Consider the following 15266-nt stretch of genomic DNA (forward strand, 5'->3'; position numbering starts at 1 on the left):
TGCTTTGCTTAGTCTTGTGGGAAGCGTTAATGGATTTATTTGCATGCTGACACATATATATGGAATTTAAGAAAAAAAAATGTCATGAAGAGCCTAGGGGTAAGACAGGAATAAAGAAACAGACCTACTAGAGAATGGACTTGAGGATATGGGGAGGGGGAAGGGTAAGCTGTGACAAAGTGAGAGAGAGGCATGGACATATATACACTACCAAACGTAAGGTAGATAGCTAGTGGGAAGCAGCCGCATGGCACAGGGAGATCAGCTCGGTGCTTTGTGACCACCTAAAGGGGTGGGATAGGGAGGGTGGGAGGGAGGGAGACACAAGAGGGAAGAGAGATGGGAACATATGTATATGTATAACTGATTCACTTTGTTATAAAGCAGAAACTAGCACACCATTGTAAAGCAATTATACTCCAGTAAAGATGTAAAAAAAAAAAAAAAAAAAGCAATTTTGATTTATTCTTTTTCCCTGTCTTCTCCCTTTCATTTTCACCCACAAAAGCAATGCCCGTGACTGGTCCAGGAAACTGACTCAAAGGATAAAATCGAACACCAGCAAGAAACGGAAAGTCTCCCTGCTCTTTGACCATCTGGAACCAGAAGAGCTCTCCGAGCACCTTACCTACCTGGAGTTCAAGTCCTTCCGGAGGATATCTGTATGTACCCAAGGGGCCGGAGAAAAGCTTCCCTGGGATATCTCTGAAAATAAGCAGAGGAATTCAATAGGCCATCCACCTCCTAACCCTAGAGGCCCCCTCAGCGCTGGTAGGCTTTCCCATCAGACTCTGTGTAGTTGGGGAAATCAGGACACGCTGCCTTATTTTGTTGCTCCTGCTCTGCTGCACGCTCCCATCCTCCAAGCCCACCTCCCCCAGCCCACCACTCGCTCAAGTGGCAATACTGTGGGCACACATGGTACCCTGCACACGTGAGTGTACACACAGCATGCATGCACATACACACACATTTTTTACTCCTGATAATCATTAGGCTTCCAGAAGTTTTTTTTTTAATTTTCCTCCAAAAAAATGAGGCTAAGTCCTGTAAGAGGACTTGAATTCATTCTAGAATAGGCTTTGGATGGCTGTGGGAAATCTCAAAATAAATCAGATGCTACTGGTCTAGCCCAGAATTTACCTAGACCCTTGAGGTGGTGCTGACATGGCCCAGCAGTCACCCCTGATTCTAGAGAGAAACTGTGCTGACCCAAACCTTGCTCACTGAAACTCCATATGTGATACCAGAGAACACCGGTCCATACAAGAGAACCTGCCAACAGAGCATCACTGGCCGATATGATTTCCTGAGAAATGACTCCACTCGGCCCCCACCGCTATGGAAAGATACAGTTTTGAGCTTTGCTCTAAAAGTAGAGACTACCGAGTTGCTGGATGCATTTCTTAGATGCACCTGTTCCCTGCTGAGGTGATGGAGGCCCAGGGGTGGCTTGTACCAGGTCACATAGTTTATTAGAGTCAGAGCTGAGACCAGGATCACAAGCCTCTCTCTCAGTCACTCAGCACCAATTTATTGAGGCTGCTTGTGTTTGAAAGGAAAGCTGCAAACGAGGTTACAGGGGTTATTATAGCTTTTCTCCCATAACGTTGACAGCTTCCCTGTTTTCACACAGCTATTTTGCCAATCAGCCAGGAACCTCCCCGCCCCCTCCAGCCCAATTTGGAAATACGTCTCCAAGCATTCATCTGCACGGGGACCTCCAGTCTCCTCACTGGCTCCCCTCAGACAGAACCACAGGCCCCAGTTGGAACGCTCCCCCTGGGGGGTTTCCATTGGGCGGTGCCTCTCCTGTCACGGGGGAAGGACACTGAAAAGAGCCATTTATCACACTGGAAATCTGAGCTGTACTGGGGCCCAGTTGGTAGGACTGCTCTGTCAGGCCTGTGGGATGTCTGCTCCCTGCCAGGGCTCAGATCAGTGGAGGTGGAAGGGAAGAGTCTGCAGAACAAGGCCTCTGCGCCAGTGCTCCCCCAGTGTCGGTGCAGGGTTCTAGCTGCAAATGAAGACATCAGCTTGAACCTTCATTTCTTTTGAATGTCACGGTCGCCTCGTAGAAGAAGACTTTTGGGGGATCTTTTTGTTTTACCTACACAGTTCTAAACAGTTTTCCCCACGTAGGGTGGGAGGGAAATTTATCTCTGCTATGAATTGAGTGACATTTGGTATTTTCTGCTTATTATTATAATACTTTGGAAGGAGGAAGAATTATACTGAGATAATTCTTTTAAAAAACAAGTGGAGGGGCCTCCCTGGTGGCGCAGTGGTTGAGAGTCCGCCTGCCGATGCAGGGGATACGGGTTCGTGCCCCGGTCTGGGAGGATCCCATATGCCGCGGAGCGGCTGGGCCTGTGAGCCATGGCCGCTGAGCCTGCGCGTCCGGAGCCTGTGCTCCGCAACGGGAGAGGCCACAGCAGTGAGAGGCCCGCATACCGCAAAAAGAAAAAAAAAAAAAAAAAAAAAACAAAAAAACAAGTGGATTCAATATGTTACATTTAGAATGGGAGGGGTATATAAATGTATTCACTGGAATGAATCAGGGGAACTTTTTCTTAGAACCAGTAAGATTTGTGCTGTATATGTCTCTCTTAAGGAGTAGGTTTGGTCTACTCATATTTTTCCACCCATCAGCAAACACAGCACAGAAAAATGGGGCTCAGTTAATTTGCATTCATTTTATTCAGGTTATGAGATCTTCTCATCAGTGTATTACTAGTCAGGCAGGACTAAGGTATGTACACTGATAACAACCCCCTCAACCCTTCCCACCCAATCTCAGTGGCCTAACTAAGCAAAAGTTTATTTTTCACTCCTGCTACACGTCTGACCAGGGGCCTCTGCTGACCACAGGTGCTCAGAGCCTGGGTGTGGGAGCCTTCATCTTGACATGGATCTCCATGATCTCTGCAGCCTGGAAAGGCAACATAGCCAATCATTCACTGGCTCTTCTATCTCAAAAGTTGTCATGTCTATCAGCAACTCCTAAATATCTAAAGATCTTTCGGGTATGAAATGATAGTGTGCTCAGCTTCCTAAAAGAATTTCCCTGAAAAGCATTCATTCCAATACAGTCCCAGCGAGAGGATTTTTCTTTATTTCTGGAATGTGCCTATTACTAATATAAACATCATTATTAAAACAGTTTCCTTGTTTCTGCAAAAAAAAAAAAAAAAAAGTCATCACGTCACTTCCACTGACATTCTCCTGGCTAAAGTGTGTCATGTGGTCACACCTGATCTCAAAGGGCAGAGTTGAGAAGTGGAGAGCTGGAAAGAGCTGGGGAACAGCACTGAAAACTGCCATGGGAGCATTGGAGCGCAGCAAGCTCTCCTCCCTCTGTTACACTATTGGAGCAGAAGGATTGTTTGTGACAGGGACACAGTAGCTACAGTCATGACCTATACAGTGATCTTCTGGGACATTTCCAGCTTCACATCTGCTGTTTGTTTCATTGTCAGCCATAGTGAATGCCATTGCCTAGGTGAATGGGAAGCTGTGGTCCCCAAATAATAGCTAACCAGTGTCATGTACCCCACTCGCTTCGCCCCTGCTCAAGTTGGCGAATAGAGGGAAATCCAAACAGGTCTGTTTGATCATGACGTTAATTCTATCCTGTTAGCACCACCTCACACTTATGTAGCACTTTGAAAAGTTAAAGTGCTTTCACAGGTTATCATGTTTGATCTTAGTAACAATTCCATGTCCTAAATAGGACAGATGTTATCCCATTTTTTTATCCCATTTTTAAGTTAAGAAAACAGCTAGGAGAGAGAGAAAAAGAGAGTGTGACAGTAGATTTTGTGAGATGATCTTTTTTTTTTCCCTTCAGCAACAGAGCTGGAACTAGTACTGAGATTTTTCTTGTATACTGTATTCTTCAGAATTTAGAAAGGACACTGTCCCTATCTACTCAACATAATATTTGGGTTAACTTGATTGTGTACACATCCATTTAGGCCTAATGGCGTTTGATGTAGAGGGACCATGCTGTGGGTAGAATAAGAAAGATGTCCTTCCTACCATCCTTGTCTGCAGGAGAGGAAAGCCAAGAGCTCCTCTGTCCCTTAGCAGATTCTAGCCATCAACTCAGCAGAGGTAATATGCCCCTCGGGTCTCCCAGAATACCGGAGTGGCAGTCCTGATGAGTTTCTTTTTCCCCAGTTCTCCGATTATCAGAATTACCTCGTGAATAGCTGCGTGAAGGAGAACCCTACCATGGAGCGGTCCATTGCCCTGTGTAACGGCATCTCCCAGTGGGTACAACTGATGGTTCTCAGCCGGCCCACCCCCCAGCTCCGAGCTGAAGTCTTCATCAAGTTCATCCAGGTGGCCCAGGTGAGTGACTGGATTAAGACTAGGCCTGGGCTAAGAGGTAAATTATCCCCTCTTCCCCCAGCCTAGTCTATCCATTAGAGCTGCTTTCTCATCATGAACGTCCTGGTGGGGTTTGTGCACCTTTACCTGTCCCCAGATCTAGATACGGTGACTCTTCTACATCCCACACAAGGGCAGTATGGAGAGGGCCCTACAGGCCATCTTCAAGGTCAGGATATGGTTAGATCTGTTTAGATCTTTAACATTTTTCAGAAGATGCTTACCAGCCTATATTGTTTTACCAAATGTGGCCCACATGGCAAAGGAAAGGCCAATTTCAGGTTTTAGTGGAGCTGGACCAGCCTGATTTAGGTCTGTGAGCCCATGTTGTGTTGAATGGCTGGGTTTAGTGTTTGAGGGGCAGAGTTTAGGCATCTGATAAGAGAAAAGCAGATACTGTGAACACATATTTGAAATTTCACAGAGATTCTAGCATCTCTGTCCCAGTTACTGTCCTATATAGGCACTGGCGTTGCCCTCAGAAATAAAAGTCTGGTTACTTTGGAGTGAAGGATGTAAAGGATTATGCTGAACGATATATTTTTTTAGCTCTAGATGTTCTAGACCAGGTGTGGTACATGGACCACCTGCTCTAATGTTAGCTAAAGGTACATTAAAAGCACAGATCCCTAAGCTCAACCCCAGATCCGGGGAATCAGAACATCTGCACGTGGGTCCAGAAATCTTTGTGTTAAACAAGTACTTTGGGTGTTAGAAGCCACTGCTGTAGAGGGTGGTCCACAGACCAGCTGAAACTAAAGGAGGAAGACATGACGCTTTGCTAGATTTGGGACCTCCTGGTCTGGAATTAAGCCTTAGGAAAGACATGGACAGAAAATTGCAATACCTGATGGCTAGCCTTTGGCCAGAATTAGGAAGACTCATAACAGAGATGAGAGGCAGAATCTAAGCTCCCATGTAACTGACATGTACAGTGACTCTATTTTCTGTGTCACAGAAGCTCCACCAACTACAGAACTTCAATACGTTGATGGCTGTGATAGGAGGGCTCTGTCACAGCTCAATCTCCAGGCTCAAGGAGACAAGTTCACATGTCCCGCATGAAATCAATAAGGTCAGTGCTCCTGTCTCCTCCCGGGCCCCTTAGCAGCATTCCTAGGACCAGTGTCAGCGTTTCCTCCTTGAGGGGCAGCCCAGAGAGCATTTCCGAACCACACCATCCCTTTTCAACCAGGCAAAATACCAAGGAAGCAACCCCTAAGAAAACCCACAGGACAGGAATGGGGATGTCACAGATTTGAGGGTGACTGTGACTCAGTGTGGCCGCAGTGTGACTGCACCCATTCCCGCTGGTGATTTGAAACAATGTGTGTGTCTTTCCCATGTTCGTATGCCACTGAGTATCCGGAGTCACCATCTTTAGTAAGAACTCACTTGCTCTAGCAAGGAAGAGTGGTTCAGTGACCATAGTTCAGTCTGCATGTCAAGTGAGGTTATTTAGTGACACATCAGAAACCTAGCTAGCTGGAACCCTTGGAGAGTGACATTATGGAGAGCTGAATTTTCCCAGATAGTTGGAAATGAGCTTTTCAGGTACCATTTTTTAATTGATGGTATTTTATTGAGGAACATTTTTCTTAAGTGTCCTATGCACTTTCCTATGTTATTAATTAGATTTTATAGAAAGGACTTTAATCCTTTATACCTACGGCTGTTATCACACGTGTAAACCATGTGTGATATAGTACAGATATAAATGCAGCTACTTATGGTATGGGTTTGATAACAGCTGCTCTGGGTATTTCATCTCATTTGGCCTCCCTTACTAAACTCAAACCCCGGTCCCCCCATGAGCTCTCTTCTTAGGGAGAGATGTCTGAGCCTTGTTGCCACATCCGTTTTCCCAGGTGTTCAGCCTCCTTTCAGAAGGCCTCTTACTAATCATCCTTGCTCTGACAATGCTGGAGTCTGGGGACACCGCTGCACCCCCACCTCCCAGTGGTCTGGTCACCTTCTAATTCCCTGATAGTGCTGGCTGGGAGAAGGCAGAACAACTGAAGCTGCCTGTGTCTCAGAGGGAGAGAATCACAGAATTTAAAGTGCCTTCGTGTCATTTCGTTTACAAGATGTAGCTTGCAGCTCTGCAGCTTGGGGTCCCCCCCATAGCAGTGCTTCCTGTCTGTAGCTGCTTGACCTTCAGGGTGGTCTGCATAGTGAATTCCTAAGTCCAGAATTAAAGCTAGTGTCCTGCAGTAGTTTATGTCACCTTCCAAGGGGAACAAAAATACCTCTGTCATCTTTGCTGCTAGTCTCTCATCGTGTGAGCATTTCCCACACTCCACACTCACGTGCCCTGTTTCCTAGAGGTGTGTGAGGAGGCTCTCTTGGCAGCCATGTGGCTGCTGGGGACTGACTCCCAGACCTCAAGCTCTTCATCGGGAGAAAGGATACTTCTTTAGGCCACGATTTTATTACAGGAATTTCCGGCACAGTGTTTAAAATGGTTGTTTTGTGTTGTGACGTGACTGGCAGGCAGTCTCTCCTTCCTGTCTTTGCTTCTGAGAAGGCTGGTCACCACACATGGGGGTGGGGCTCTGTGAACTGCGTGCTGACTTAAAGCAGGTGCACTGGAAGAACAGCAGACCTGGCTGTGCCCTTGCTGTGCTGGGAGCGGCCACGCACCCTCTGGCCGCGGCAGAGCACAGGCTCTAATGCAGAGCCCCCCACGGCCTCCGCCTTATCCTCTCTCAGGTCCGTTGCTGGGAATTGGTCTAGTCTGTTCAGTCTCCCTATCCAGGGTTTCGGTCCGTGAGTGGAATGTCGCCTGCTTCCTAGGCATAGGCCCATCTTGAGACTCACCGAGCCAAGGCCCACAGAGCGCAGCATAAGGAATAACAACACGCGACAGGTGACCGAAGCACCACGCTGGAAACACATGCTTCCCCGCGCCAGCTGCGTGGGCAGCACACTTGAAGTGTTATGTGGTGCAGTGTCTTTGGAATCATTCAGAAGACACTAGGGAAGGGGACTGCGTGGCTTGGGGTGGAGGACAGAGAGACACTTACTATGCACTGTATACTCTTGTACTTTTTAAATCTTTTTTATCATGTGCTTATTTTTTTAAAGAACAATTTTAGCATAAAAATGGTAAATAAAACCTCATCTAGAATTTTCCAGTTATGTAGTAAAGCATACCTTGCGTTTTCTAAATCTATTCTGCGATGTTTGACATCAGCTGGAGTTTTAACTGGGGAGTCAGAATCTACACCTTTAGATGGACCACCCCCTGCCTGACAAATCAGGGACGGGGTGAAATTACGGTAGGAGCTGAGAGTAAAAGGCGGCCGCTGCAAAAATGCAGCCTGCCTGGATGGTACCTGTGACTGGCTCTCTTCCTCTGCTTTGTAGGTTCTGGGTGAGATGACCGAGCTGCTGTCCTCCTGCAGAAACTATGACAACTACCGGCGTGCCTACGGGGAGTGCACCCACTTCAAGATCCCCATCCTGGGGGTACACCTCAAGGACCTCATCTCCCTGTATGAAGCCATGCCCGACTATCTGGAGGAGGGGAAGGTGAATGTCCACAAGCTGCTGGCCCTTTACAATCATATCAACGAACTGGTCCAGCTCCAAGAGGTGGCTCCACCCCTGGAGGCCAACAAGGACCTGGTGCATCTGCTGACGGTGAGGCTCCATAGGAGACAAATCACTGAGTGCTACCTTATCAAAGATCAGCTCAGTTAAGCCTCACAAGAACTCTATGAAATGGATACTATCATTACCTCCATTTTATGGATGGGGATTCTGAGGCACAAAGACGTAACTTGCCAGAAGCCACACGTTATTAAGCAGCGGATCCTGGGCTCAGACCTGGGCTCAGACCCGAGTGGTGGGACTCCGGGGCTGTGCTCTTAAGCACCATGCCCTTTGGACCTCTAGGAGTGTTCCCCTCCCCCTACAAAAGCCAGTCCTAAGCTCTCTGGGAGGAGCTGATAGCAAATCAGGATACAAGGCTTGGTAAGAGATTGGAGACAGTGGGTTTTCATTTAAAAAAAGGACAAGGCATTGAGTTTAAAAAAAAAAAAAATAGGTTCATTATTTGGGTCCTGCTACCACTGGCTTGGATCCCAGAGACATTTAAGCCAAGGGCAGGCGAACACTTGTAGTGATGCGGGAGACCAGGATTTGCACTTTGGGTGCGGGGTGAGATCAGATGAACTCCGTTCCAGACCTGTGATTCTATAGTTCACCAGCTGTGTGACTGACTGTGGGCACATAACTCTAACTCTGTTTCCTTCTCTGTAAAATCAGAGGGATTCATCTCTGCGATGACTTCTCCCTTCTCTTTCAGTTCTAAAATTAGACAATTTTTAATCTGCTTTTTTTGCAGAATGGAATAATCATTGTAGCCTCTTCCTACCTCACAGGATTATTCTGATAGTGCCTCAGGCTTTGCATCCAGCTGGTGTCTAATCCTAGCCCTTTTGCTAATTGTCCAGGTGACCTTGGCTAGTTTCAGCCTTAGACAGCAACATCTGAGGAAAGAGGCACTGAATCTTAACTTTCTTGGTTCACAAATTCTGGAGGAAAACTGTAAGCATTTCCCTCCCAAAATATACGTAAGCCATATATACTCAAAAATATGGATGTTTTTGAGTTCTGAACCCCCTGAAGCCCATCCATAGAATCCAGATTAAGAACAAGATTATTTCTAAGACCTCTCTCCTCTAAAATTTTATAGTTCTAAGATATATGAAACTTCATATTGTTTGATATTACCTGTTATCATTTAAACTGGGTTCTGTTGCTGGAATCAAATTTTAATGGTATCAGGTCATGCAAACTGTCCTTTCAGATCATCCATCTGCTTTGGGAGAGAACACGTGAGGTGTGGACCATCTGACTAGATAGGGCCTTTGGCCTAAGCTCTGCCTAGAAGCTTAGCTATTAAACCATAGTTTAAAAGTGGGCATCTTGAGACTTCTCCAAAGTTTAAAAATATTTTAACAAGAACTAACGCTTGCCCTACTGCAATAGTAGATGTTATACCCCCAAAATTTTGTGAATTTTTAAAAACAAATGACTTACAGCCTAAAAGGGTAAACCACTAGAGAGGAAGAACCAAGAAAGAAACACATCGGCCCTGGGAAAGGCAAACAGCATCCTAGCAACTAACTCTGTTCTCCTTTGATCTGCAGTTATCCCTAGATCTCTACTACACTGAAGATGAAATCTACGAGCTTTCTTATGCCCGGGAACCCAGGAACCACAAAGCCCCAGTGAGTTTTTCATATTAAGACTCCCATGTGTAACAGGTGCTTTACAAGCCTCTCATCAAGGTCATCCATCTTGGAATGGACTTTAGTTCAGTTTAAAAAGCATATTATGTTTTTACTATGTGTCCAACATTGTGCTAGGAATAAGGAAAGCTTCAGCATATGTATTAGGAATAGTTCCTGACCATAAAGAGTTTGTACACAACTCGAGGGGATAAGACTAATATGTGAACAGTAAACAACTACATGCCATGAGTGTCAGAAGGAGTGGGGGAATCGACCAGTGGTTTACTAGTTAGAGAAGGGATATAGCATGGTGGGCTGGAGTGACCTCTCCCTCCTATTAATTATAAAGTGTCCTCAAGGCAGTTGTTTCTCTTCATGATTTGTTGATGATAATGATATGTATATTAATCAGATGCTCAGCTTCAGAGGACTTTCAACTTGGTAGATAGAAAAGCCCCCACATCTGGTATTCACGTGGGTCAGAAAGAGCAGTCTGCTGGGTCTTTTGACCTCTTATGATGAGAAGTCCTCAAAATTGTGCACAGTCCTGGCTGCACAGTAGGGACTTCACAGGTTATCTGGCCCTGGCTTCCTACAGGCAGGTGAAATTTCAGTCTTCTTTCTGAAGAACCAATAATTCCCACAGTCTCCTGGGCAGCTCCCCAGCTCCAAAGCAAGTGGTACTCAAGGGTAGAGAGTTGCCCATACATGAGAAATTCAGCTTATCTGTTCAGATGGCTAAATTTCATTGTTTCTATACAGAAAGATCAAGTTCTAGCATACTATTGTAACCAAAGATGTTTACTGAACATATTCAGCAGGTTTCAGGGTATTAGAGGGCATTCCAATGAAAAGGGGGCCTTCTTTCGTTTTTTGAAGAGATTTTAATTTGGGCCAAGTCTCAGATACTTAGGAATGGATTCCATCTCAGCTTGTCCAGGCCTCACTTCTTGTTTTTTTTTCTTGCGTGTCTTCCTGCCTTTTAGCTATTTTTCTCCTCATCCTTGTCTCTACTAAACAGTAAGTAGAGAACAGAGAGGAAAAACAATTTTTAATGTTATTGGAGTGTACCTGCTGTTCAGGTGTACAGCAAAGTGATTCAGTTATATGTATACATATATTCATTCTTTTTCAGATTCTTTTCTCATATAGGTTATCACAGAATATTGAGTAGAGTTTCCTGTGCTATACAGTAGGTCCTTGTTGGTTATCTGTTTTATATATAGTAGTGTGTGTATGTTAATCCCAAATTCCTGATTTATCCCTCCCCCCAACATTTCCCCTTTGGTAACCATAAGTTTGTTTTTGATATCTGTAAGTCTGTTTCTGTTTTGTAAATAAGTTCATTTGTATCATTTTTTAAATTAGATACTACCTATGAGTGATATCATGATATTTGTCTGACTTACTTAGTATGATAATCTCTAGGTCTATCCATGTTGTTGCAAAGGGCATTATTTCATTCTTTTTTATGGCTGAGTAATATTCCACCATATATATGTACATCTTCTTTATCCTTTCTTCTGTTGATGGACATTTAGGTTGCTTCCATGTCCTGGCTATTGTAAATAGTGCTGCAGTGAACACTGGGGTACACGTATCTCTTGAATTATGGTTTTCTCCAGATATATGCCCAGGAGTAGGATTGCTGGATCATATGGTAGCTCTATTTTTAGCTTTTAAGTGTTCTCCATAGTGGTTGTACCAATTTACATTCCCACCAACAGTGTAAGAGGGTTCCCTTTTCTCCACACCCTCTCCAGCATTTATTGTTTGTAGACATTTTGATGATGGCCATTCTGACCAATGTGAGGTGATACCTCATGGTGGTTTTGATTTGCATTTCTCCGGTAATTAGTGATGCTGACCATCTTTTCATGTGAATTCTGGCCATCTGTATGTCTTCTTTGGAGAAATGTCTATTAGATCTTCTGCCCATTTTTTGATTGGGTCGTTTGTGGGTTTTTTTGATATAGAGCTGCATGAGTTGTTTATTTTGGAGATTAATCCTTTGTCGGCCACTTCATTTGCAAATATTTTCTCCCATTCTGTGGGTTTTCTTTTTGTTTTCTGTTTTTTATGGTTTCCTTTGCTGTGCAAAAGCCTTTAAGTTTAATTAGGTCCCAGTTGTTTATTTTTATTTTCATTACTCTAGGAGGTGGATCAAAAAAGATCTTGCTGCAATTTATGTCAAAGAGTGTTCTGCTATGTTTCCTTCTAAGAGTTTTATAGTGTCTGTCCTTACATTTAGGTCTTGATCTGTTTTGAGTTTATTTTTGTATATGGTGTTAGAGAATGTTCTAATTTCATTCTCTTACACATAGCTGTCCAGTTTTCCCAGCACCACTTATTGAAGAGACTGTCTTTCCTCCACTGTATATTCTTGTCTCCTTTATCATAGATTTGAACCTAGGTGTGTAGGTTTATTTCTGGGTTTTCTATCCTGTTCCATTGATCTATATTTATGTTTTTGTACCAATACCATATTGTTTTGATTACTGTAGCTTTGTAGTATAGTCTGAAGTCAGGGGGCCTGATTCCTCCAGCTCCATTTTTCTTTATCAGGATTGCTTTGGCTATTTGGGGTCTTTTGTGTTTCCATACAAATTTTAAAATTTTTTGTTCTAGTTCTGTGAAAAATGCCATTGGTAATTTGATAGGGATTACATTGAATCTGTAGATTACTTTGGGTAATATAGTCATTTTGACAATATTTATTCTTCCAATCCAAGAACATGGTATATCTTTCCATCTGTTTGTGTCATCCTCAGTTGCTTTCACTAGTGTCTTATAGTTTTCGGAGTACAGGTGTTTTGTCTCCTTAGGTAGGTTTATTCCTAGGTATTCTTTTGATGCGATGGTAAATTAGGTTGTCTCCTTTATTTCTCATTCTGATCTTTCATTGTTAGTGTGTAGGAATGCAAGAGATTTCTGTGTATTAATTTTGTATCCTGAAACTACCAAATGCACTGATGAGATCTAGTAGTTTTCTGGTAGAATCTTTAGGATGTTCTGTGTATAGTATCATGTCATCTGCAAACAGTGATAGTTTTACTTCTTTTCCAATTTGGATTCCTTTTATTTGTTTTTCTTCTCTGAGTCCCATGGCTAGAACTTCCAAAACTATGTTGAATAAAACTGGAGACAGTGGACATCCTTGTCTTGTTCTGATCTTAGAGGGAATGCTTTCAGCTTTTCACCATTGAGAGTGATGTTAGCTGTGGGTTTGTCAGCTTTACACCATTGAGAGTGATGTTAGCTGTGGGTTTGTCATATATGGCCTTTATTATGTTGAGGTAGGTCCCCTCTATGCCCACTTTCTGGAGAGTTTTTATCATAAATGGGTGTTGAATTTTGTCAAAATCTTTTAACTGCATCTATTGAAATGATCATATGATTTTTACTCTTTAGTTTGTTAATGTGGTGTATCACACTGATTGATTTACAGGTATTGAAAAATCCTTGTATCCCTGGACAAATCCTATTTGATCATGGTGTATGGTCCTTTTAATGTATTGTTAGATTCAGCTTGCTAGTATTGATATTTTGTTGAGTATTTTTGCATCTATGTTCATTGGTGATACTGGCCTAATTTCTTTCTTTTTTGGGGGGGGCAGTATCTTTGTCTGGTTTTGGTATCAGGGTGATGGTGGCCTCCTAGAATGAGCTTGGGAGTGTTCCTTCCACTGCAATATTTTGGAAGAGTTTGAGAAGGACAGGTGTTAACTCTTCTCTAAATGTTTGATAGAATTCACCTGTGAAGCCTTCGGTCCTGGACTTTGTTGGAAGTTTTTAAATCACTGTTTCAATTTCAGTACTTGTGATTGGTCTGTTCATATTTTCTATTTCTTCCTGGTTCAGTCTTGGAAGCTTGTATCTTTCTGAGAATTTGTCCATTTCTTCTAGGTTGTCCATTTTATTGGCACAGAGTTGTTTGTAGTAGTTTGTATTTCTGTGGTGTCAGTTGCAACTTCTCCTTTTTCATTTCTAATTTTATTGATTTGAGCCCTCTCCCTCTTTTTCTTGGTAAGTCTGGCTAAAGGTTTATCAATTTTGTTTATCTTTTCAAAGAACCAGCTTTTAGTTTCATTGATCTTTGCTATTGTTTTCTTCATCTCTATTTCATTTATTTCTGCTCTGATCTTTATGATTTCTTTCCTTCTACTAACTTTGGGTTTTGTTTGTTCTTCTTTTTGTAGTTGCTTTAGAGAGAGAAAATTTAAATGACCTACTTTACTCTTTGTCGATAGCTTCAACAAAAGGTTTAATAGAGAGGGAACTGAAACTCCAGGCATATTGAGAATTTTAAATTATCTTAGATGGAGACAATGTATGTGAGGAGCTCTTTGTAAACTGTAAGGCACAACACTTGTGTTAGCCAAGGTTACTGTTCTAGATTTCAATTATGTGCGGGCCCTCTGCTCCTTGCCACTGCACATAGTTGAGGGTTGTCCACAGATGCAGCTACCAGGTAATGGGAAAGGAAGGAGCTTAAGGTTATAGCATTGCATTATAGTCATAGGGATTTCTCTGAATATTTCATTTTAGCCACTAACACCTTCAAAGCCACCAGTAGTAGTGGACTGGGCCTCTGGAGTATCTCCGAAACCTGATCCAAAGACCATAAGCAAACATGTCCAGAGGATGGTAGATGTAAGTACAGCTGTTTTTACACAGATGAAAAGCAAGGCACTGCCTGGCTTAGTGTTGTGTGGGGAGAGGGGAGCACAGTGGTAGAAACACAAAGGTAAGAAACTTAAAACTCGTTCCTATGTGAGCACAGGGAACCAGTTACTTCTCATATTGTGGCTGCAGAACAGTGCAGAAGTTACATTTGGCCAACACACTTTGGCCTCATATGGGGGGAGGTGTACCTCTTAAAGGCCTAGCAAGAGAGCGTATATTTAAAGGTTGTCAGTTGATTTGGGGGCAAAGAGAGGTTGGAAAAGATTTGAGTGTACGTAAGGGTGATAAGGAGAATCTAAAACTGAGCAGTGTGGCATTGCTTGATTCAATTCACTGTGCTAAATGCTGAGAAGGGGTACATACCTTCATATTTCTACATTTATCCTATGGACCATTCCAGTGTAACAAGAAAAGAATGAGCCAGCAAGTGACAGAACAATTGGTAGAGGATTAAGAGGGGGTAGGGAGCACTTCTGACTGGGCTGTTAGTAGAAGCTACACAGAGAAGTGGCAATCTGAGCTGTGCAGTGAAGAAAGGGCAGTGAAGGGGGAACATCCCTCAGTGCAGTGAGCTAGGAGTACAGAGCAGCTGGGGTGAGGGCACATTGACATGCTAATGGAATTGAAAGCATCTGGCCACCCTCCAGATGCTGGTACCTGCAGAGACCTGGGATGTGACCCACTGAATCTCAGCAGCAGCTTAAGGAGCAGGTTTCCTTGTTCCTCTCACTCAGACTGAGGTGTTCTGGCCCCTTTGTCATTTGGCTATGATTGGTTTCTCTTCGGTAATCACCAAAGAAGCTCCTTTTTCACAGTCTGTATTCAAGAACTATGATCATGACCAGGATGGATACATTTCCCAGGAAGAATTTGAAAAGATTGCTGCGAGTTTTCCATTTTCCTTCTGTGTTATGGACAAAGACAGGTGAGGGTTTGTGTATG

The 15266-nt window shown here is 43.5% G+C and overlaps 1 protein-coding gene across 2 annotated transcripts in view; it reads left to right on the forward strand.

Annotated features, from left to right (window-relative positions):
* The window catches only part of RASGRP1 (RAS guanyl releasing protein 1), an 85022-nt gene that overhangs the window by 57528 nt on the left and 12228 nt on the right, over positions 1 to 15266 (forward strand). The window contains exons 6-12 of one of the 2 annotated variants that reach the window (XM_082618122.1): positions 509 to 662; positions 4183 to 4356; positions 5354 to 5470; positions 7765 to 8040; positions 9555 to 9635; positions 14187 to 14291; positions 15140 to 15249. In XM_082618122.1, coding sequence (XP_082474248.1) covers positions 509 to 662; positions 4183 to 4356; positions 5354 to 5470; positions 7765 to 8040; positions 9555 to 9635; positions 14187 to 14291; positions 15140 to 15249 — 1017 coding nt within the window. The remainder of the gene's footprint in view (positions 1 to 508; positions 663 to 4182; positions 4357 to 5353; positions 5471 to 7764; positions 8041 to 9554; positions 9636 to 14186; positions 14292 to 15139; positions 15250 to 15266) is intronic. The other variant, XM_082618123.1, reaches the window with a different exon arrangement.

This window comes from Mesoplodon mirus (assembly GCF_964341445.2).
Source record: "Mesoplodon mirus genome assembly, chromosome: 4".
NCBI lineage: Eukaryota > Metazoa > Chordata > Mammalia > Artiodactyla > Ziphiidae > Mesoplodon > Mesoplodon mirus.